Source organism: Rhea pennata, chromosome 1 (assembly GCF_028389875.1).
Source record: "Rhea pennata isolate bPtePen1 chromosome 1, bPtePen1.pri, whole genome shotgun sequence".
In the NCBI taxonomy this organism is placed as follows: domain Eukaryota; kingdom Metazoa; phylum Chordata; class Aves; order Rheiformes; family Rheidae; genus Rhea; species Rhea pennata.
The window spans coordinates 43947733-43970761 of NC_084663.1; the positions used below are offsets into that span (position 1 = coordinate 43947733).

Here is a 23029-nt window from a genome sequence, read left to right on the forward strand (position 1 = left end):
TATTCACAGGCAGCCTTCAGAGGGATTTCCTTTCATCAACAATAGTAACAAATACATTTTCTCCTATTTTTGATTACTATTCTATCCTTGTCTTCCATCCCACCTCCAAATATTATTTCCAGATTTTTTCCAGTGTGAAGATCACTTAATCTTTAGACTACATTTTCACTGTTAATTCCTTCAAAATGAATGTGGCATGTCTTAAAAATGTGTGTGTTAATGTCCTGTTAGCGAGCTACAGATACCTGTTCTGGTAAATGAATGGGGTAACTGTGTTGCTCCTGAAACCAATAGTACATACACTATGTTTATTTAATTTTTAAGTTTTTTAAACCAAATATTTTGTGAACAGTGAGTGGCTATTTGTACCTTTGATGCTTCAGTATCTTTTAACTAGATTGAATTTTGTGCAAATGAACAAAATCTCATATATTTGGAAGTTTTTTTGAGAATTTCTGTACTTTGTTTTCAGCATTTTATTTTTCTGAGCTGCCCAAAGTACATTGTAGAAAAAAGTTTATGGTTTATTGCATAAGTGATATTTTTTCCTTATTTCTTAGAACTCAGTGCATCTGTGCCTTACAGAAGGATTTGTGAATGGAGATATGAGCCTTGTGCTAATCCCTGTTTTAAAACATGTAGTGATCCTGAAGGAATAGCATGTAAATTTCTTCCTCCGTAAGTCAGATTAAATTTAGTATTGCTAGTGTATTGTTTTATGTAGTATGCGTAGTATGCTTTCTGAACGTTGGCTTTTTCTGCAACATTCATTAATTTCTGTAGGATTGCAACAAGAATTGAACAAGTTTCACAAGCTGTGAAACCATTTGTAACAAGTGTCCTGTTTCCCCATGATATCTATTCCTGTTTATGTGACAGCCTTAGACGCTAGTAGGAATAAATAAAAAGAAGGTTTGTATTTAGCCTTGGTGCTTAACTTGCTGTAGTGCTATATAGACACCTATTTAATGAAATGAAGATGCTTCCCTTCCGTGATGGTATATTTATTCACACCACCAGAACTGTGTTGCTGTAAAAGAGTACATCTTCTTGGTGTTTAAGGGACAAATCAAAATTTGAAGGAACAGTAAGGATGAACTATGCCCTCTCCTGCAAAAAGATAGAATTTTATCATTAGAGATACTGGTTGGCATGACGTGAGGAATTTCACATTGCCGATATTAGTTTGCTAGTTAGTAGTAGTAATAAAATTTCTAGTCTGCATGGATTTCCTCTGACATCTACAGAACCAGAATTTTTGTAGAAGAAACCAAAAGAAAAATTGTTTAGAATTCAAGGCACAAAATCTAGTGGAACAAAAAAGATCTTATTTTTAGCATATCTCCCTAGGCATATGCTGTTTAGACACATTCCTAAAACAGATTTCCTCCATTATCATTAACTTTTTCCAGATGAATACACTGATTGTTAATTTAATGATTTTCTCATAAAAAAATACATAAAAAAATTAAAAATAAGGGAAGATACAAACTTGTCTGCATTTTCCTTTTCTATAGCGCTACACAAGACTGTGAGATTTCTTATAAAGATAATATAAATCCCTTAATGTTTCAAATGTGCATATCAGAGTTGTGATCTTGTGGTGAAGTCCTTTGTCTCACTGGAAACCTTTTGCTTAGGGATATAAACTCCCATAGGGTTGTCAGAAGCAAAATGTTCCAAAACTATCATGTATAAAGAACAGATTATTAATGATTTAGATACAGAGTTAAGCTGTTCAGTGTCTTATTGACCTTACTATGCCTCAAAATACTGTGTGTTCTTCATTAAACTACAAATTTCTCAGAACTCTGAGAGAGATGCACTGAAATGTCTTATTTTGCCAAACTAAACTAGTTTAAAACTAATTTATATTTCTAATGTGCCACTTCTGCTTTAGAAGTAACTATGTAATATTTTAAAGGGTTGAAGGATGCTTACCATACTGTCCCAAAAATATGATCCTTGATGAGGTCACACTTAAATGTGTTTATCCAGAAGACTGTAAGTACATTTTGTTATTTTGGTCTAGTCTAACAAATTGTTTTACAGCTTTCATTAAAGTTTTCAAACAAATGTACTTTGTTGTTGCTATTAAATGTTTTAACAGAACATTCTTCTGTTGAAGAAGGCCACCCTGGGACATACACTGCATTCCCATTCATCCAAAATCCTACATTCAAACAAGTCATACCTAAAGCTGAATTCTTTCATTCCTCTAATGCTGTATAAAACTCAACCTTCTGTCATGGTGTTAGTCATCAAAGCTGGTATTGGGCTATATAATTACTTCTGTATGATATGTATATGAGAGAGATCCCAAATATAAAAAATGCGGCTGCAGTGAAGAGCTCAGACTTCCTGGCTGGTGAACCACCAGTAACAAATCCAGTGCATCTATTTCATAACTTCTGTTGTGTGAAGATATCACATTATTCACTTATTTTGGGATACTGGATTCTTTTATAATGACAATTACATTTTTATACATAGTCTTTTTTATTTTATACGTTTGAATTAATGACATTATGCATGATATTTATCGGTACAAAATTTTCTCACGTAATATATTACCATCCGAAGATATAAAGATAAGGCATTGGTTTATCTATTTGTTTCAAATATTCTACTAGTCCATATTTACAGAATTTTGCATAGAACTCCCTTGCTGCTTCAAAGCTGCTCTGCAAAATCAAGGTTTTCAGTAATAATAAAAAAATTAGCTACTTCATTTGCAGAGAAAATTAGAGAAATTCTTGAGTGAGTTGAATTGCTTAAAGCCATTAGGAAACCTGGAACCAATATTCATTTTCTTTGCAGTCATTTACAAGTTAGCTTTTCAGCAAAATTACTCTCTAATTTGTTAATATTTAACCTGAGTAATACTTATACCTTGAGTATAGATATTGCTGTTTTGCTCTATCAATAATCCAGGAAAAAGATTGAAACATGCATTTTCCTTTTAGGTATACCTATAACACCTACAGAATTAGCAGCTGGAACGAAACTCTCATCATTAACCTCTCACACAATTGCTACCATGGAGAGATTTCCTCAGACATCTCCAGTACTTGTTGCTACTGGGACTGAGCCAGCACATGCCAAAATAACCACGAAGACAGATGTAACTCCAAGAGGAATTAATATGTCAGCACAGTCAATTACAGACTTTTTTTCATTGGAATCATCTAATGCAGCCACCTACTCACCATTCGCGTTACCAAGTACAGTGGAGCCTTCTGATGTACTTCACAGCACAGCAAACCCTTCTACCCTTTCTAAACTCATCTCTTCAACAGATTTTTCCAACTGCTCTTCAAGCATCAGTAGTCACATCACATATTATCAGTTCTACTGCATCTATAACTTTACGCATTAGAGTAGCAACTCCAACAACCCATGCACTCAGTGCCAGTCCTGTTCCAAAACATTCTGCATTGCTAATGCCCACTTTCCTAGTGGTAGTACTATTTCCACTTGAATAATCAACCACTCAGCTAAGAACTGCTCCCCCTACCACAACTTAAACAACTCTAACCTCCAAACCATCTTTTATAACTTCTGATCTGCCTACGGAGATTTGGAGAAGTAGGAATCCTTCAGTAAGGGATCAGTAGTAGCCTCTGAAGTATCTTCTTTGTCTGCTTTGCTGTCTGGCAGAGCAACTTTCACAAGACCCACATATCTTCCAAGTTCAGTTTACGTTAAGCACATTGACTTCTTCAGTATCTCCTTTGTCTGTAAGAACCAGTTCTGGCATTGGTCAACTTGTAGTTCACCCAGCATCCATTTCTGCACTGACTTCAACTGCTCCTCAAATTCTGAGTACTTCTAGGTTTACTAGCTTTGAGACAAGTTTTCCTCAATTAATCATACCTTCATATTTGGAATGAGAAAAGCCTTGCCTAAAACTTCCCTGGTATCATTAAATACTAGTTCTTTAACTAGGTTTTCTCCAAAGCCATTTTTATGTTCAAAGCAAATTCAGGTGACTTCCCAAACAGATGTCTCCATTAATGAAAGGCAATATTTCTACTGCTTTGCCTATAATGACTGGATCTTCACCTCAACTGCTTCTCAAATCCCTATAAACACTTTACTGAGTCCTTCTGTAATGCACACAGCATCTGTACAAGTGCCTTCTCTGATTACCTCCCTGAAACAGAAATCTATGGGAGGTGTCACTGTTACCTCAAAGAATCTTTATAAAGAACTTTCCACTGTTCCAGTATCTCTTCCAGTCAATCTTGAAATCTCTGATGTGTCTATTGCAAGAACTGCCCCAAAAGAAAATAAATATGCCATGCACACTGACCCCTTTTCAGTGTCATCCACTTTTAAAAAACCAAAGAAATCCATTAGTTCTACAGCTTCCCTCTTAGGACACTCGTATTACCTCTAAATATTTTATTAATAACCACTTCAAAAATTACAGAATACCCAAGCAGTCCACATACAAATTAAAAACTGTCCCTGTGGCACAAAAAGTAGGCACTTTAATTTCTAAAGAACTTTCTCTTACAAGTTCATCATCTTTATTTACAGTCTTACTATCAACATCAATACCATCTTCTGTAACATCCCATACTACAAAAGTTCTTCATTGATTCCCATATTTAGTAGGACATCTTCATTAACACAAAATATAACTGTTAGCCAAATACCACTTCCATCTCTAGATACACAGAGAACCTCAAAAAGTCCAATTGTAAATTTTGCAACCTCTTTGGTAGATTTTTCTACATTTACTTTTAGCACCAGTCCTTCTACTAGCTTTTCAGCAGCATTAAAAACATCCATTATAAAGCCCTATTTACTAACCTATTTAAAACTCCTGAAGTCACTTTAGAAAGCCTGTTCAGTAGGGTCTCTATGTCTTCACCTCCTCCTAAGACCACTCATCTCTCTACTGTTTCTTTAGGAAAGCAGAGTTCTTCAGTAAGTACTTCAGCAGAAGATGGAACAAAATCAATCACACCAGCTGGAAGCATCGCTCAATCTACTACACCACTGACCATGAACATAACTGTGAATGCTACATCCTTAAAAACAGGTTATATTTTTGCAAAAACACCGCCTTCAGCCACTTTATTAGTTACTTCTGGCACCACTGTAGCCCCTAGGATTACCTCAAAACCCACCGATTCTCCTGTTGCTGACTTGAAATTTTATATGGCTTCAGCTTCAGTTCCTGCTACCACAGAAATGCCTATGTATGCATCTCATAAATTTTTATTTACATCTGTACCATCTCAAGTTTCACAAAGCACTAAAGAAATTCTAAAAATGACAATCATGAAAACAACTGGTACTGTAAGTCCATTTTCACAGATGAAGAGTACCTCTTCTACAGCTTCAGAGTTTAAATATGCAACCTCGTTTGAAAAAACTGCAGGTATTTTGGAAAACAATCAGACTTCAAATGTGCAAAGGAATGTCACCAAGACAAAGTCGACCACTACTGAGAAATCTTCTGTGCCTTATTTGACAGCATTTGCAATTCAGAGTTCACCTTTTTCAAGTAAAAATGACACAACTTCAGTAAAATCTCTCTCTCTTTCTGAAGTCCCAGATGTTACAACATCAGACTGGTTTAAAATCCTAACACAGAGAACTGTTAAACCTTATTTGAATTTAACAGAGCCCACAGAGTTGCAGAATGGAACTGTAACAAACTTAACTCATTCTAGTGGTGGAATGGCTCTGCCTTCCTCTTCCGAGCCTGTGCGAACACAAATTTCTCCGGCAAGCACAGAAGCAATCACATTAGCTGACCAGGCTTCCTTTGATACAGTAATGCATACCCTTATGTCTGCATCTTCTGAATGTGTGGTAAGATGTGTTTTATTTGCCTCTATGTGCTAATATATATAAAAAAATATATATAGCTTTTAAATCCATTCTTTTATGCTATGCCTGATATATAAGAAATTTTAAGTATAATAAAAAATCTTCCAATTTTGTTTTTATTTTTATATTTTAAAATAATTATTCTTAGAGGATTGTTGTATCCATTCTTTTAACTACTATGGTATATTCTGCAATTTGAATGTATTGCTCTGGGAAAAAACTGGCTGCTAAAGCTGTGTGCTGATTCTAGATAGCATATAACAAATAACATGTAACAGATAGATTGCATTTTTAGATACAGAAAGAGCTATAACCTGTGGAGTCTGGGGGATTAATTGCTGGCATGTTTCATAATCCTACCTAGTCTTTTTTTATAATTTCTTTGTGATAGGGTTTAAAATGATGTGAATGCATGATGGCTTTTTCTTAAAATTCTTTGGATTCTTATGGAATATGACAGGCAACCTCAATAGATACAACACTTTTTAGAGTGTATTCCGTCAAAATAGGTGAAACAGGAAGGATGTAGGTAGATGGATGTGGATCCACAAAGCAGTCACCTGTAACAACTACAAATAAGCAATTCTTTTCAAAATAACTGATGCAAATATCAAGACCTACAATAATAATTAGGCTTGTATAGTAGCGTTAGACACTCTGAATATAAGTTATAAAACATTTTTGCCTCTCCCAAGCCTTGTGGACATGCTGGTCTGAAAGACTGAATGGGTGAATTATCTTTAGACTCCCACTTATTTTAATGCAATATATTTTATTGCCATCTTTATTTTTATATGCATTCAGCCTCTCAGAGAAAATGCTACTTTGCTCTGCTTGGTATTCTGGTTATTTGGAGGCCTTTTCCTTCTTAGTAGTAGCATGCAGATTATTGAATTAATATCCAGCAGAATATTGAATGAACAATATTTCATGAATTAACTGGGACCTTGTCCAGAGCACCAAATTGCCTATGATAGACCTAAAAGGTGTAGCTAGGTTGCTGATATCCTATGCATCCTCTGGTGTTTAAACACAAAACATGTGTGAATGTATGGTGTATCTAAAGGTGCATGGCAAAAGAGTGTTTTAGTTTACCTACCAGACCTAAACATGTGTCAGGGGTGACACAGAGATCATAATTCTGTCTCAGAGTTATCTCGGAGCAATGAACTAGTGATCACTAGGACTCTGTAACTGCTGTGAATGCAAAGTTAATTCTGTTTTTTTTTATCTTACATAACAGCCAAGATACCTTGAACCTGTTGACAAATGTAGCCAGTATGTATGTGTTAATATGGGTTGGATGTTATACAACCTTTCAAAGAACTGTCCTAGAGATGTGCAGAAGCCAGACTGTGGTTTTCGAGGAATGCCATTTCAAGTTAACACTGATAGTTGTTGCCCAGAATGGGAATGTCCCTGTAAGTAATTTTTGAATAATAAACTAAATATTTGCTGTAGTGGGAAGATGAAGTTTAATACCAAAATTAACTTTGGGTCTCATCAGCAAAACAGAATGAAATATAGTGAATGTTCTGGTATTTTTGAATTAACATTCATTAACACTCATAAGTATCAAAATATTTTATTCTGAATGAAAATGCTAAAATGAAATCTATCATCATTTCCCAGCTGAAACTTCTCAGAATTTCTAACAATAGAAAATGTTGAGATACCAAAATTTTGTCTAGACTAGGGAAGAAAATTAAATATTGGCCTTTTCTGAAAGACAGAACTCCAAAATAGCAGTTAGATCTAACTGGAGTTTTTACTTACATTTTAAAATTATAGAGATTGGGAGCAGACAAAAAGACCACAGAAAAGTCATTAAAAAATTTGCATCATTACCAAAACCCACATCACATTTCTTACTATTTATATCCAGACAGAACAGATGAGTTTCTTATTAGTAGCTCAAATAATACATGTATTCTAATGCATATATTCCTTCTGACAGTGTACAGATTCATTGGCCTTACTGTAAAACACTGAAAAAAAATGTGAAAACTTTCACTAGTTTAAGCTTTCTCCCCTACCCTGGGCACGTAATTGTTGGTTAAGGTATTGTCACTGAACGATGTAAGATACTTGTTTCTCCTTATGGCTCAGTATAGTTTTTGCAGGGGAATTCCAACAAGCAGTTGCAGGATTTTGTTTATACAAAAGCAGTATTGCTGAAAGGGTTTGGGTTTTATTTGTTTGTTTAGAAATGCACAGTATTCTGTTTTGTGGTAACTTCATTAAATGACAGTTCTTTTTTAGGTCAATGTTCTGTACTGTCTGAACTGAGTGTTATTACATTTGATGGAAACAACATAGCACTCTGTAATGTGGCTTCCTACATTTTAGTCAAGCTGCCAGGAGAAATTATTGTTGCTCATATTGAAAAATGTCCAGCTAATCAAGTAAGATGTTTGCATTCTGTCTCGATAATTGTAGCAGTTTATTTAATTTTTGTGTTATAGGTGTGAATGAAATTTTGCCAGAACGTAGCATGTAATCAATTGGTAGCCATTGAAAAATGGCAAGCTATTTAATTTTCAAAGAATACATTTCATCATAATATCTAAACAAAACAATTTCATCTCAAGTTAAATAGTATTTGAATTACATTATAAGAAAATTTAAGTGTACGTTCTTTAATAATTAAGTGTTGAATTCAGTAGTTTGATCTATGGCTAGGATTTTTCAGCAAACAGCTCCATTAGAATTAATAACTACTGAGCCTCTACCAATGATATTCTGACAGCCCTTGTAACTTCTGTGCCTACATGGCTTTTTCAGGCCTCCTCACTCACAAATCTTTTTGAGGCTCCAAATTGGTACTTTACAGCATTGTAAAAATACTGAAAAATTTTGAATCGTCACAGAAGTATGACCAAATTTTTTAGTTATTTTAGGAAGGTATTATGGGTTTGGGATTAGTGTGATGAGTTATTTTTTGGAGTTGTCTGTCTCTCTACATTGCTGATGCAGATGTCTGTCTCTCTGCATGTCTTATCCAGTCCTGCTAATACATTCTAGGCAAGTGTACATTTAAGTCCTAAGTACTGTAATGTTATAGAAGTTTTTTTTTTAATCGTTCTCTTTTTGCTGTTTCTTGGTTGCAGCTTTAGGAAATGTGCATATTTCCACAGGTGTGTTTGCAGCTTGAGGCATAGACCATGCCTCAGCCGGCTTTCAACTGATCAGTTTTAACACAGACAGCAATTTATAACCAACATCATGAGATTCAGCATATCTTAAAAATCCCTTTCAGAAAACTAAAGAACTACTATTACATCTTCTAAAAGTCATCTGCCTGTGTCAGCTGCAATCACACCAGTGGAAATATGTCTTGGTAAAATAGTAGTTTTATCAAGGTTAAGGCCAGGGGATTATCTTGCCATGACCACTGTATTTCAAAATATTTTTCATTCAGCTTGTATAAGTCATTGTGTTGCCTTTCTGTATGATCGTCTACATAAAGACCCTTGATTTAAATCCTTAGCAAGTAAATTAGGTTTCTAAAAATAGTTCATAAAACAGTATAACACATTAGCTGGGAAATGTGTATTTTTTATTATTATTTAAAAGGAATATATTCAATTAGTTTAGCTAACAAGTTGATTGTAGAAGAACTTCCAAAGATAAAAATAACAGTCAGCTTGTCCTAGCCAAATAAGTATGCTACTGATTGTTATTGCACATCTAATCTACTTTTTAATGTTTTCCAGAGTGCAAATTCCATAAGAAAACTAGTGAGTACTTTTTTCTTTTACTAACTATAAAACACATTAATATTGCACATATCAAAAAAATACCCTGTAGCATTCTTCAGTGCTAATTAAAAATAATAATAGCTGGGGGTTTTTTGTCACTTTTCTTTCAAGGTTCCTCCTGCAAGCACTTCAGGGCTCTGTTTTAAGAAATTAAATGTAACAACACCTACAAATAAATTACTTATCAACCGTTTAGCAAGAAAGGTAAGTATATATCACCAATATATAGTGTATGTACATTTAAAAGATAGCTGGAGAACTATTCTATCATAAAATGCATAATGAGATTTATAATGAATTCAGTATAGGAATAAGATAATTTCTGCAGTTCAGGTTCCCAGGGATTCATTATATATAGAAGAAAATAAATTCTGTTATGGTTCACTTATATTCCATTCTACGATACGACACTTCAAAGTTTTCTGAGATTTTAAAGAAGTTGCAAAGGCTTTGGATTGCATTTGCTTAACATTTTATTTGAGACTGTGTTTCCAAATAGCCCAGAATAGAAATGTTCTGAGGTGTGATAAATATATAATTTATCGTTCCTGCTAGTCAATAACAGGTTGGAACAGGTAACATTAAAGAACTGCGATGAGTTTCCTTTTTTATCAAATGGTATGTGATTAATAAGATATATTATATCCTTAATTAGAAAATATTTCCATATCAGTATTTTTTCCAGTACCTACTTCATTTGCAATTGTAGAAAGTGGCAACTGACAGGAAGCTCCATGATTTAAGCCCAATGACTACAGTTATTGCACGTGGCAGAGGCTGTAAAGTACAAACTCTTTCTGCTATAAGATGTAAAGAAGTATAAAATACATCTTTGCAATACTGTTTTTATCCCTAAAATGTATTTGGTTTGTTTTAGGTAGTAGTGGATTCTGTAATTCAGTCATTACCATTTTCGAAACAAGGACTGAATATTCAGGATACTGGTGCAATGTATGTCATCAATACCCCAGCTGGTATTAGCATCAAGTGGGCTCATGTTACGGGTATCATAGATATACAGTATGGATTGCACTCTAATGCATCAATGAAGACAGAAGGACTTTGCGGTGAGAATATGGTGCCAATTAATTTTGGTTCATATTTTATCCTTTTTCATTTAAAAGTTACAGATCCTTTTGTACATGTGATCTGTTGTCCTTGTAGCTCTCTATGAGATTCCCATTAACCACACTTGCAATCCTATTTGAGGTGGGCTTGTGATATTCTGTTAATAGCCATTAATTAATTAATAATTCTGTTTGAAAGCTTGCTAAAAAAAGTAGATATATACTCATTTCTGCCTCCATGTAAAAATATTGTGAAGTCCAGTAGAGAAAAGAACCAGATGGCAAAAAGGCTACTGAAGAAGTTAAGGTAATGTCAGTGTGTTTCAATGATTTTGGGAGAAAGGAGTAACTGTGGGATGTTAGCAGTGACAGCTGTTACAAGTACTGATAAAGGATGCATCTAGGGAAGGGTCTGAGAATAGTGAATCAAAACCCAGACCTATTAAGGTTATACTTAGGATCCAGAAGTGTGCCTGAGGTGTCTCAGAATTCAGTTATGATGGTAGTAAATTTATGGTGTTTCAAGCCTCCCTAATAAACTCTTTGTAACTCTGCCAGTATGAATTTTATGAAAAAGTGTAAGCAGGTATTTTAGGGCAATTTTAATTTGATCATAAATATTCCTCATTATCTGGTACAATGTAATTTAATTGCATCTACCCCCTATTTAACTGAAAGATGAACTTTTAAAGTATTGCAAATACATTTTAGTTTTAAAGGCAAACAAAATAATTGAAAGATTCAATACCAATTTCTTAGCACAGAGGAGTATTGTTCATATTTTGCAGTGAACTCTGAAGCCTGATTTAGCATTTCTTTCCTATTCTTCTCTGCCATTTGTTCCTCTCTGGCATTCACCTGTCCTCTCTCCCTTATACTGGAAAAGCTGTGGGACTATGTGGTAAAGTTGACTTATTTTTAAAGTTGTATTGATTCTGGGATTCTGCAGGGTAGCCCTACATATTGCCAGCACAGTTGGTGGAGTGGCATTGGGATAGTAACAGGAAGTAAAAGTATTAAGAATACTTGGAAAGCAGTACTACTATTTCCTTTTTATCATGCAATCATAATCTACATTTCTCCATTTTATTTTTTCCTAGTATATTATGAAAATTCAGATTTTAACATTTATTAATGACTTTTGCTATGTGTTTATAGGAGGTATGTATTTGTATTAATGAATCCATGAATTCACACAGTAATGAATTCAGGTAGCCAATGGATGTCAGGCATTTAAGGGCATTTTTTTTTGAAGGCTTCTGTATTAAGAAATTATATAAGAAAACAGTTTGTCCATCAAAAGACTCCTTTGACAACTTCTTGCATTTAAAATGTTCAAATAAGTTCCAATAACATGTTGGACCATCAGCACCTAGTGCCCAGGATATGCAGCTAATCTGAATGCCATCTACATTTCCTCCTGTGAAGTTAATGGCCATTCAATATAAAAATGTCAGAATCTGGTGCCATGCAAGTGAGTTTGACACATTCAGTGGCCTATTTTCTTACCAGTTTTTCTTAAAAGGTAATTAATTCCTGGGAAAAGTGTTATTACTTGAAGTGTATGATCTGCTTGTTTTGCTGTCATTGATCTGACATTTCAAACTATGTGTAGAAAGGTGGACACAGAGCTACATTTATCTATAAATTCAGATGGCAAAGTCTCACAAGTGAATTTGATGCAACGTTAGTCTTACCTTATTAAACATATTTTTCTTTCCCAAAGGAGGTAATTGTTCTTTGAATGTGATGCTGTGCTTTAGGGGTGTGCAATGGAGATCCTACTGATGACCTGAAAATGCAAAACAGGACCATAATTACAAATATGGAGGAAATAGAAGTGTTCATTAAGAGTTGGGAAATTGAGAAATCAGTTGATGTAACGACCAGGAGGCCAGTAAGAGACTGTACTGAAGATAATTGCACATACTGTATGGAACTGTTAAACAGAAGCATTTTCATCCCTTGTCACAAGAAAGTGAGTAAAAAGACCAGAGAAATTCCAGGTGAAAATTGAAGTAAGAAAAGAAAAAGACACATTTTTAACATTTTACTTATTATCATGAGTTGACAACAGGATGGGTGGATATAATTCTTTTGTCATGTTGCCCATTATAACTAATAATTCTTCAGGTGATGCAAAGATACACATATCTTAAAGAATCACTGTGCTATGATGCCATTTCTGGAAATATTGGGTAGGCAAATCTCAAAGGAGACACTGGAGCGTCATTGCAACACAAATGTGTTCAAAAAGAGTTGTGTTTAATAAATACTTGAGCCAGATCACAAAAAATGAAAGCCTAATGCATCTGTTGCACACAATCTCAAACAAGCAGTTTGAGACTTACCAGAAACTAAGAGACTAATGAAATTTCCATTTAAACATTTTAATTTTACATAGTCACTTTTATGTTGGCAATTTGCTAGCATTTCTTACAGAAATAATTTATTTTTGCAAACTACTTCTAATGAAACTACCACCAGAGGTAGCCAGTGCAGCACAGAGACATTCAGAAGAGGAAACAATAAAGCCCAAAATCTCTGGGGACCCACTTACTTTTCCCACCTAATTCAAAATAAAAGGGATTAATTACACGAGTGGCACTTCCTCTCTTAGAGGTGGAAGTGTCTAGATTCCTGAGTCAGTTTTTACTCTTCTGCCTTTCCCTGCTTGGTTTGCTTTGTCTTACTCTGCATTTTCATCATAGACAAATGATATTTTATTACTGGCATTATTACAGTTATTACAGGCAGCTCAGCCCTTTTCTTCAAAATCCCAAGATTTTCCCTCACTTCACCTAGTTAGAAAAAATTGGAGAGAATTCTTTTTAAAAGAAAGAGTTAAAGATTAAAGTGAAATTGAAAGAAAAGGTTTAATAGATAATCTGCTACAGGTACTTAATATGAATCAACTGTGGTAAGCAATTTGGAATCAAGAAAGGAGAACAGCATCAACAACAGTATGCTCTTCATAACTGCTTTAATGTTTCTCAGTTTAAAATAACTTGAACTGAATCTGAAGAGTCAGAATTCTTGCTTCATGTATGTCTGCAGAAGAGCTTGCATAGCCTCAGGTCCAATGTAGGTTGAGCCTTTTCCTGGTTTATAGCAAAATCTGACATAGCATCAAAATTTGCAAGCACTTGGTTCATCCTTGATGAAGTTTATTTTTCTTTGTGTACATGAAGGTGGCAGCCAGAGTGGATGGAGCCTACTGTGTGCTTCACAGATGTGAAGCAACTGGGTAAGGGTAGGTAACAGAACCATCAACCTAACAAACTTTATGACAGAGAGAGTGACTGCTTGAAGATTTGCTGAAAGCACGAGGAGAGCAAGGTTGCTGCACAACAGAGGACAGGCAGAATAAAACAAATTTTTACTTTTTCACTTTTTAATAAGCATATGCAAAGAAAAGTGACAGAAACAATAGAAGTTGGAGCACCTGCATTTAGACGCAGTAACATAGGCACTCAGGTCCTGTAGACACAGAAGCAGAGTACTCTGCAGTAACATGTTCACAGTAGGATAATTTGTGAAAGATATAGCAGCAATGTTTAAGATTGTTGATTTTAAGCTGACAGAACTGTACTGCAAGGGTTCTTGCCATTAGCACAGCAACTCATTAGGACTGTGTTTCATGCCTACTAATGAGCATAAAAAATTAAGGCAATTTAAGTTTTACAGAATGTGAGTTCTGAAGAAATTATATTTTTTCCTTTAGAGATTATTTGTGGGATTTTTTCCCTGAAGTTGTGTTAGTTCTTGTAACTGATGTTTATTTTTACTTATAGAAAGCTCTTTAACTTTTTATTTCTCAATCACAATGTGTTCCTAGGTTTCGCCACAGGAGTTTTGTGAGAAGATGTGGATCAACAGTACCCATTTTTGGAATTATGAGTGTGATGCACTTTCTGCATATGTGGCTTTGTGCAACAAGCATAACATCTGCATTAAATGGAGGACACCTGATTACTGTTGTAAGCTGATAACAATGTTCCGTGTATCACTGTGACTTTATACTGCTGCAGTGTTTACTGATGAGTAAAGAAAATTGTTATTTCTATCATTATTGAAAGCATGTCACAACATTAGTTAGTTAAGGGTCAAGTTTTTAAAATGTATTGCTTAGTTAAAGTGTAGTGCATCAATTTTAATCTTTATTTAATGAATTGCTTGCCTATAGGATTGTTAAAAATATAAATGTATGCTTTTTCTGATACACACATTTGTTCTTAATACCTGTTTATCCAATGAAATGATAAAGGAATGAAAGTATCATTTAATTTCCTCTTATGACTTGCAGCATTGAGTTGTCCTGATGGCAAGGAATACCAGCCTTGTGTGCAACCCTGTGAAGCCAAGACATGCTTGAATAAATGGTTCTATGAAGATTCTCCCTGTTCCTATTTAAGAGAAGACTGTGTGTGTAAAAATGGGACTATTCTGCATAGAACTGACTCTGATCTCTGTATACCAGAAGAAAAATGTAGTAAGTGCAGCATGGCAAGTGTGATTTTGCAGATATGCTAATATTAACCACAGATCAGATGTGTAAGTTCTGTTCAGTCCTCAGTAAGTGTGAATCTGGAAGTTATCTTCTACAGAGTCTAGCTTTTATCTCAAGCTGTATCAGGTTGTGCTTTCACTTCATTTGGATTCAAATGCTGATATAATTTTGTTGGGAAAAATGATAGCCATTCTGCAGTTCCAAGACCCTCTCTTTTGTAGGGTACTCAGGAAGGAACTGAAGGGGTAAGTTCTTACCACTGCACTTAGAATTTTTTTTCACTCATAGTTAAGCATTTTTTAATTTGTTTTTTTTTTTAAGGGCCATCATCTTTTCTTGGATTCCTCAATCAGGACATCCCAAAGTTCCCTCTTCTGTTTGGTTATTACAATAGTATTCTAGACCTTTCCCCCATAATCCATAAGTTCTTGATTGTAAATTTCTGTATGGGGGAAGGTAACATTTCTTGAACACTCAGAAGCTAAAATTATCATATAAGATGCCAACTTATATATTAATGTTAACTGCCACTCTTAATTATACTTGTTACGGGATAAATTTTGTTTCCATATTTAGCACGAGGTACAAACTTTGTAAGTTTCTGTAGTTTGGATCCTGGCTACTGAGTTGACTACTTGCAGAATTATTACTGGGAGAGATAAAATTAACAGAGCATGGAGCAGAATGACATGGGAATAAAACTGGAGCAGTTTGCCATGGGAGTCATCTACAACTGCTCCAAGAAGTATATTGAGGTTAATCAAGTTTAATTGTCACAGAAAATGAAGTTCAATGAGTGCTTTTCAGTCCCTGGAGAACTGGGAGAGTGGATGTGAGACTATTCAATTAAGATAACAAAATAGTTAACTGTAAGCATCCTTATGAAAATGGAGGGTGCTTTAGCTGAATTAGCTGATACACTTTGAATCAGAGTCAGAAGAATTAGAGCAAAGCATTTTTCAGGAAGGTGGGCCAGAATGTTAAAGCATTTTGACACTCTCTTTTACAGAGGTTATTGAAGCTTTGGAGATTCCAAGTTGGAAAAAAAGAGCAATATTTTGCATATTTATTCTGGAAAAAGTGGAATTACATATGTCTGCATAGCTCTAGTAATAGTCAGTCAGGGTGTCTACAACCAGCTCTAATAAATTGATAATGTTACGTCCAAACAAAGCACATAGTGAATGTGAGTGGTTTTTTTGTGGCTAATGTGTTTAGGGTGCACACTGGACTGGGGCACAGGGACACAAGTAAATGCTGAATGTTAGTATTTGAACTTACCTACTCTTCTATTTGCAACTTGCACTTACTAAACTTAATGCTGCATTTATTTTACCCTACTTTCGACTTCTATTAAGAGACAAATCTCTCCCTGGATGATTACATATCTCTCTATTGACTATGTAAAATGATTAGCTTAAATTTAGAAATTGCTTTACTTACTTGAGGAAGTATAACTAAGAAGGGAGTGTTTCATCCCAGCACCTTTGTGCTGCAGTCACTTGACTCCTAGGTTCTAGAGATAAAGAGGAAGTTGGTGTAGGAAACTGTAACCCACATCATTTGGAGAATGGCAGCTATATTCTGCACCAGTTAGAGTTAATAGAATAGTTTCATTAAACAAATATCTTTTCAATGATTCAAATTCAGGCATATTTTAAGAAATAAAGCAGATCAGTGATAATTTACTTTATAATATTTTATGCAATAAGGCTATCCAGATAATAGTCTAATTTATACTTGCTTACAGGAAATTCTGTACTCTCTTCTTGTCTAAGGGATGTAATGTTTTTCTCTTAGCATGTACAGATAACAGGGGACAACCTCGCTCTGCTGGGGAGATTTGGAATGGGTCCACAAAAGGTTGTTGCATGTACACCTGTTTAGAAAATGGAAGTGTTATTGCTGTAGAACCTGAATGCAATGAGGATCCACCACCAATTTGTGAAAGAGAAGGGGAAGTTATTGTCCATATCATTGAAGAGAGAGCTTGCTGTCCAAAGAAAGTTTGTGGTATGTACCCAGCTACACAAATTTTTATTAACAGAAATCTAAGATAAGTGCTTGGCATTCAGCATTTTGGGGGTGGTGGGATGGTCTTTTTGTTTGTTTTTGTGACAACTGACTCCCTGTAAACAAAATTCTTTTTTTTCTTCTAAGTCCACTAGTGCAACAAAATTTTTGTTAAAAATGAACAGTTCTTGGGTTGAAGTTCAAAAGAAATGGAGAAGTACTCCATTGTAGAAGTAGCTTGGTAACTAAGGCAATCATCAGAGCCTATTTCCATTTCTTTTTAGTGCTTTCGTGTCAATTGGAGTATCCTCTGACCTACTACTCTGACTTAATGCTATGCCAGAAAATAGCATTCTGTCAGCTGATCACTGAATTCCAATCTTCTCCCTAGCCGTGGTTCTTAGACAAAGGAACACGCTTCTTGCTCCTAAACTGTTGAGCAAAAGGTGCTTGTTTCTTAATAGCATATTCAGGGAAAAAGAGGACAAATTATCCAGCTAATCTGATGCTTTTGCTCATTAGTTACCTACCTGTAACTGAAACTCCATTTGTTTAAGGAATGTTTTCAATAGAGTAGTCTGGCTGGCTTCATATGTAGGAAGAAGGACAACTGAAAACCTGATTTAGGAGAGATATAACTGTGCTTGTACACATGCTTTGCATGAAAGAATGTATACAAGCTCTGGGCTGAGGTATTTGTTGATGCCTGTCCTAGATAGTATAAATGTCTTGAGGTACAGGACCTGTGTTTGTTTTAATAAGTCATAATAACACATTGGCTTTTTTTTTTTTTTTTTTTTTTTTTTTTTTTTATCCTACAGAATGTAACATGTCGTTGTGTGAGGCCATTATTCCAACATGCAAAACCAATGAAAAATTGGTTGTAGGCTACCATGCCCTGTCCTGCTGTCCACAGTACCGATGTGGTAAGGGAAATACAAATCCACAATTAGGGCTCATTTTCCACACACATTTGTTGTAAGAAAGTTTGCCTTACAATTTTTTTTTTAATTGTTAACAGAATGGAACATTGTAAATGGCACCAGAGAGTGTTATATTTTTTTCACATTCTCCAATAATTTCTGTATTTGTGCTTCATGTCATTTTGATTTACATTCAATTTTGACTACGAAAAAATTAAGAAGAATAACTTCTTTATTTTTTTAGTATGAGTTCTGTGACTCTTTTTAAAAATACTGATTATTTTATATCTTACAGAATGTGATCCTTCAGTTTGTTTCAATGCTTCTCAGCTGGAGTGCAGAGAAGATCAGTTTATTGTTGAAGCAAAACAGGAAGATCCTTGTTGTTTCTCTTATCTCTGTGGTAAGAAGCCTTTAATATTTTTGTGAGTAACTGGAGAATGGTTAAGTATTTGCAAAACTAGCCTATAGTTGTAAAGCTAATGCCTTTAGTCAAAAATTCTTAGAGCTGTTAGTGGGACTTCAAACAGGTCAGACTGTCTAGTATATTTTCTTGTTTTTTGGAATCTTTTATTTCCAGCATCATTTTTAACATCATATTCGAACTGCAGAATAAAAATTGTTAGGAGACATTGCTCTTCGTAGTTAAATTATAAGATCAATGCTTTCAGTGTGCTATATCATGGATCACAGCTCATCTTTGGCTGCTCTTTATCAACAAGTTAGCTGTTACTCAGTTTAAGTCCTGACACCTACAAGCATGCACTACTGCCCTATATATGTTTTTATACTTGAATGTAAGTCCATTAAAGCTCTCTTATCCAAGCTTGTAATAAAACTTGTGTTATATAAAACTCAAATGTGCTAACTTTCTAGGATCTAAAACTTTTCAAATGTCTGATTCTTTTTTATTTAGTTTGTGAATCCTGTATCGAGCCTGTTCCCTTGTGCAATGAAGGAGAAATTCTCACTGTAGACCTTAACACTATACATTATTGTTGTCCTCAATATTACTGTGGTGAGTGTAACTGTTGTCAGTTCAGTATGTTACTGAATCTAATAAAAATGACAAGAAATATGTGTGTGGAGATTTTTTTGATTCAGCGTTTAGGGTAGGCTTCAGTTAGTGATTAAGAGATCTAAATTAGGGTGTCTACGTTTCAGCTAAGTTCAAAGCTCTTGGTATAGTCAACGGTGGTCTAACTAGTGCACTCAGTGGAGTCTGGATAGCTGTTTAGTTCACCAGACAGTATGTAGCTACTTTCAGGGTGATCTAAATACAGGTATCTTAATCTAGAGCTGGATCCCATCCTTGATGTGTAGATATGAAATTGTTCGTGTATGTCCATGTATTAAAAATAGCTCTAATAAAATGTACAATTTATATATTGTCATACCTCTATGGTTCATTCATAAGTTGTTCATTCTTGAGTTTTTGAGCACTTTCTTAGTATTGTTAACTTTTAGGGGAAGGGCTAGACCATGGGATTCAAATACTACTGGTATGGCTACTGTTCAAACAGTAAGCAGCCAGCAAAAGTTTTTTATAGTATGACACAGTCACTTTACTGATGATATAAACACAAAAATTATGCTTTGTTCATTCTTGAGTTTTTGAGCACTTTCTTAGTATTGTTAACTTTTAGGGGAAGGGCTAGACCATGGGATTCAAATACTACTGGTATGGCTACTGTTCAAACAGTAAGCAGCCAGCAAAAGTTTTTTATAGTATGACACAGTCACTTTACTGATGATATAAACACAAAAATTATGCTGTATGTTCTTGAGTAATGTCTACAAGCTCAACTGCTTAAGAAACATAATGTTTTTTCCAGCACAGATTGCTGGAAAAAACATCATTATTATTTAGACCAGTTTATCAAGAGAAATGCAAGCTGAAAATTTCAATGGAAATTTGTCTGAGTAAATTTTGATTCTTGTCTTTCCCCTCCCCCCATTTAGTTTGTGATGAAAACCTTTGTTCGGAGCCTGCTCTGAACTGCACAGGTGACATGAAACTTGTGAAGGAAAAAATACCTGGGCAGTGTTGTCCAGACTGGCGTTGTGGTAATTATTATTTTATTCTTTAGTTACTGCTGTTAACAGAAGCTAAAAATTAGCTAATTGACTAATATGTTTTGTTGTTCTCTTCAGAATGTAGCTGTGAAAATGCTACTTTGCTGACTTGTAAATTGGTAAGAACTTACCTTTAGATATTTTTATTAGTCATGTTCAGCATTTTTGCACTTCCCTTTCCATTCTTTGCTTCAATTAGTTATAAAGGGTAACAAGACTGAACATGGACAGGCTGCAACCATCCATTGAGGAAATTTCACTTTGTCTATTTTAACATGATAAAAGAAGAAGAGAACTTATTTTGTTCAGTATTGACTAGAACCAATATGTTGGAAATTTTTCCACTTAAGTAATTCCTAGTTGTTCTAATAGTTAAGGAGGGGTGAGCTTTATGATCATTTGTATCATCTGCAGAAATGTTTTAATTTGTTAATCATTTAAGCTTCTTATTAGAATGATTTAGCATTATTGAACTTAGCAGATATGAGAAGTCATAAATATTTTACTCCTCACAAATTCTCTCATGTTTTAAAAATAGAAACTGTGATCTGGAAAATCATTATAAATGAATATTCAAACTCCTATTATTACCACAGTGAAAAGAGCTGCCTTGCTATCAAAAACCTGTGCTTTACCCTTCTCTTCTGGTTATATGAAAATTGTATAATGTAAAATGTAAACAGGAGCTGCAAATTTGAGTATTTTTATGTACCTTTTGGAAGAAGTTTCATAGAAAGAAAATTTTCCAGTATGATTATTATTGAAAAAACTTCATATCAAATAAAATGAAGTACTTTCTCATATTCAGAGATAACTATAAGTAACTTTGAACCTGTTAGTGTTTCTTGAATACACTGCAATTCTTCTCTCTTATGAAAGTGGTAGTGGTGATAAAAAGTGATAAAAGTAATATTGTGCATTTTTAAAGTCTCTCTTGTTAAGCATTGCAGTTAGTCATACATGACTTTAAAAACTCTTATCTTTTTATACTCAGGGAGAAGTTCAAAAAATTGATAGCAATATTTCCAGTGCTTGTGGATGCACTCACTATATCTGTGGTAATTCTTCCATGTTAATATCTTTTTTGTTTTGTTTTTTAGAAAAAAAGGACATGCAAAGTAGGGCTGTAATCACCTTCTCAAATATAAACACTTTTTTTTTTTTTAATCATGATTTAAGGTGTCTACCTAGTTAGGCAGTTATGCTCTTTCCTGCATGCAATCATACAGCATAAGAGTGTGTTAGCACTGCCCATGCTTTCAGAATCAACTGCTGTCTTTCTGGTGAAAGGCAGAGATGAAGCAGGCCCTGAAACTTAGTGTGAGTGCTTCTAGTCCACTAGATGTGGTAAGGGGATGATACCTAAAAACAGAAAAATAAACTTTATATCTTTCTGGCATGAGGGTAACTGCCCAGATTAAGCCTCTGCTCCCTTCCCTCACTCTGTTCCTCTGCAAAGTCTAGATTTAACCCTTGCTGCACACTGGAGTTTCTTGAGCCATGCTGCCATGCTGACTGGAGCCCAATATGACTCTATGAGCAAAGCATAAAGCTACAGTACAACTAGAGTATTTTAATGTCCCACAATTAATTATAGGAATAATATTTTAATTGGCAGAAAGATACACTTTGTGATGTGGAGGCTAATATGTGTAATGAAATTAGCCCAATGTTAAATTAATATTCTTAAAACTATTCTTAAGAAAAAGAACAACAATAGATGTTTTTCACTTCCATACCAGGAAAGTTACCAATTTTATCCAGTCATGCATTTTCTTAAGCTGAATTGTATCTGCCTCACCCCCAATGTGAAAACTAAAAACACAAACCAATCAAGTATAAAACTTGGAAAACTTTCACAAGCATAGGACTTTGCCCTACTTTTTTATCCACAGTGCTTCTGTTAATTTTCTTTACAAATTTTTTTTTCATCTGGTGACACATTTTTTCCTTGCATTCTAGAAAAGGATGATGTGTGCATCTTCCAAGACGCAACTGTACTGAATCCTGGACAATCAGTGATTCAGTATTTAGATGGAGACCTTTGTTACACCATACAGTGTTTACCAGAAAAAGATCAGAACACAGGATACAATGCCATGCATTTTACAATGGTCAACTGTTCCCAGCAATGTGAAGCTGTGAGTATTCCTAGAATACAGAAATGCTCGTGCATGGCAATGAGTGAGCAAAGCTTTACAGTTAAGATAAAAATTGCTGTGAAGTTTTCTGCCAATCCAGTTTGTTTAGCAACAACTTGAGAGCTCACAGAGTCACAGAATTTGTTAGGTTGGAAGGGACCTCTGAAGATCATCTAGTCCAACCCCCCTGCTCAAGCAGGGTCACCTAGAGCATGTTAGACAGGGTTGCATCCAGGCGAGCTTTGAACATCTCCAGAGAAGGAGACTCCACAGCCTCTCTGGGCAACCTGTTCCAGGGCTCTGACACTCTCACAGTGAAGAAATTCCTCCTCACATTCAGGCAGAACTTCCTGTGATTCAGTTTCTGCCTGTTGCCTCTTGTCCTGTCACAGGGGGCAACTGAAAAGAGTTTGTCCCCATCCCCTTGACACCCTCCCTTCAGGTACTCATACATATTGATAAGATCCCCCCTCAGTCTTGTCTTCCCCAGGCTAAACAGGCCCAGCTCTCGCAGCCGTTCCTCATAGGGCAGATGCTCCAGCCCTCTGATCATCCTCGTAGCCCTACACTGGCCTCTCTCCAGTAGCTCCATGTCTGTCTTGTGGTGGGGAGCCCAGAACTGGACACAGTACTCGAGATGAGGCCTCCCCAGGGCTGAGCAGAGGGGCAGGATCACCTCCCTCGACCT

At 35.2% G+C, this 23029-nt stretch overlaps 1 protein-coding gene across 1 annotated transcript in view; it reads left to right on the top strand.

The window, feature by feature from the left end:
- OTOGL (otogelin like) overlaps positions 1-23029 on the top strand; it is a 92651-nt gene that overhangs the window by 60486 nt on the left and 9136 nt on the right. The window contains exons 34-53 of the mRNA XM_062584856.1: positions 561-678; positions 1925-2004; positions 2967-3224; positions 4922-5832; positions 7094-7271; positions 8113-8255; positions 9567-9590; positions 9723-9815; positions 10489-10678; positions 12442-12656; positions 14517-14658; positions 14985-15170; positions 16989-17201; positions 18023-18127; positions 18420-18527; positions 19041-19142; positions 20087-20191; positions 20279-20319; positions 21195-21258; positions 22163-22341. Of these exons, the coding sequence (XP_062440840.1) occupies positions 561-678; positions 1925-2004; positions 2967-3224; positions 4922-5832; positions 7094-7271; positions 8113-8255; positions 9567-9590; positions 9723-9815; positions 10489-10678; positions 12442-12656; positions 14517-14658; positions 14985-15170; positions 16989-17201; positions 18023-18127; positions 18420-18527; positions 19041-19142; positions 20087-20191; positions 20279-20319; positions 21195-21258; positions 22163-22341 (3455 nt within the window). The remainder of the gene's footprint in view (positions 1-560; positions 679-1924; positions 2005-2966; positions 3225-4921; positions 5833-7093; positions 7272-8112; positions 8256-9566; positions 9591-9722; positions 9816-10488; positions 10679-12441; positions 12657-14516; positions 14659-14984; positions 15171-16988; positions 17202-18022; positions 18128-18419; positions 18528-19040; positions 19143-20086; positions 20192-20278; positions 20320-21194; positions 21259-22162; positions 22342-23029) is intronic.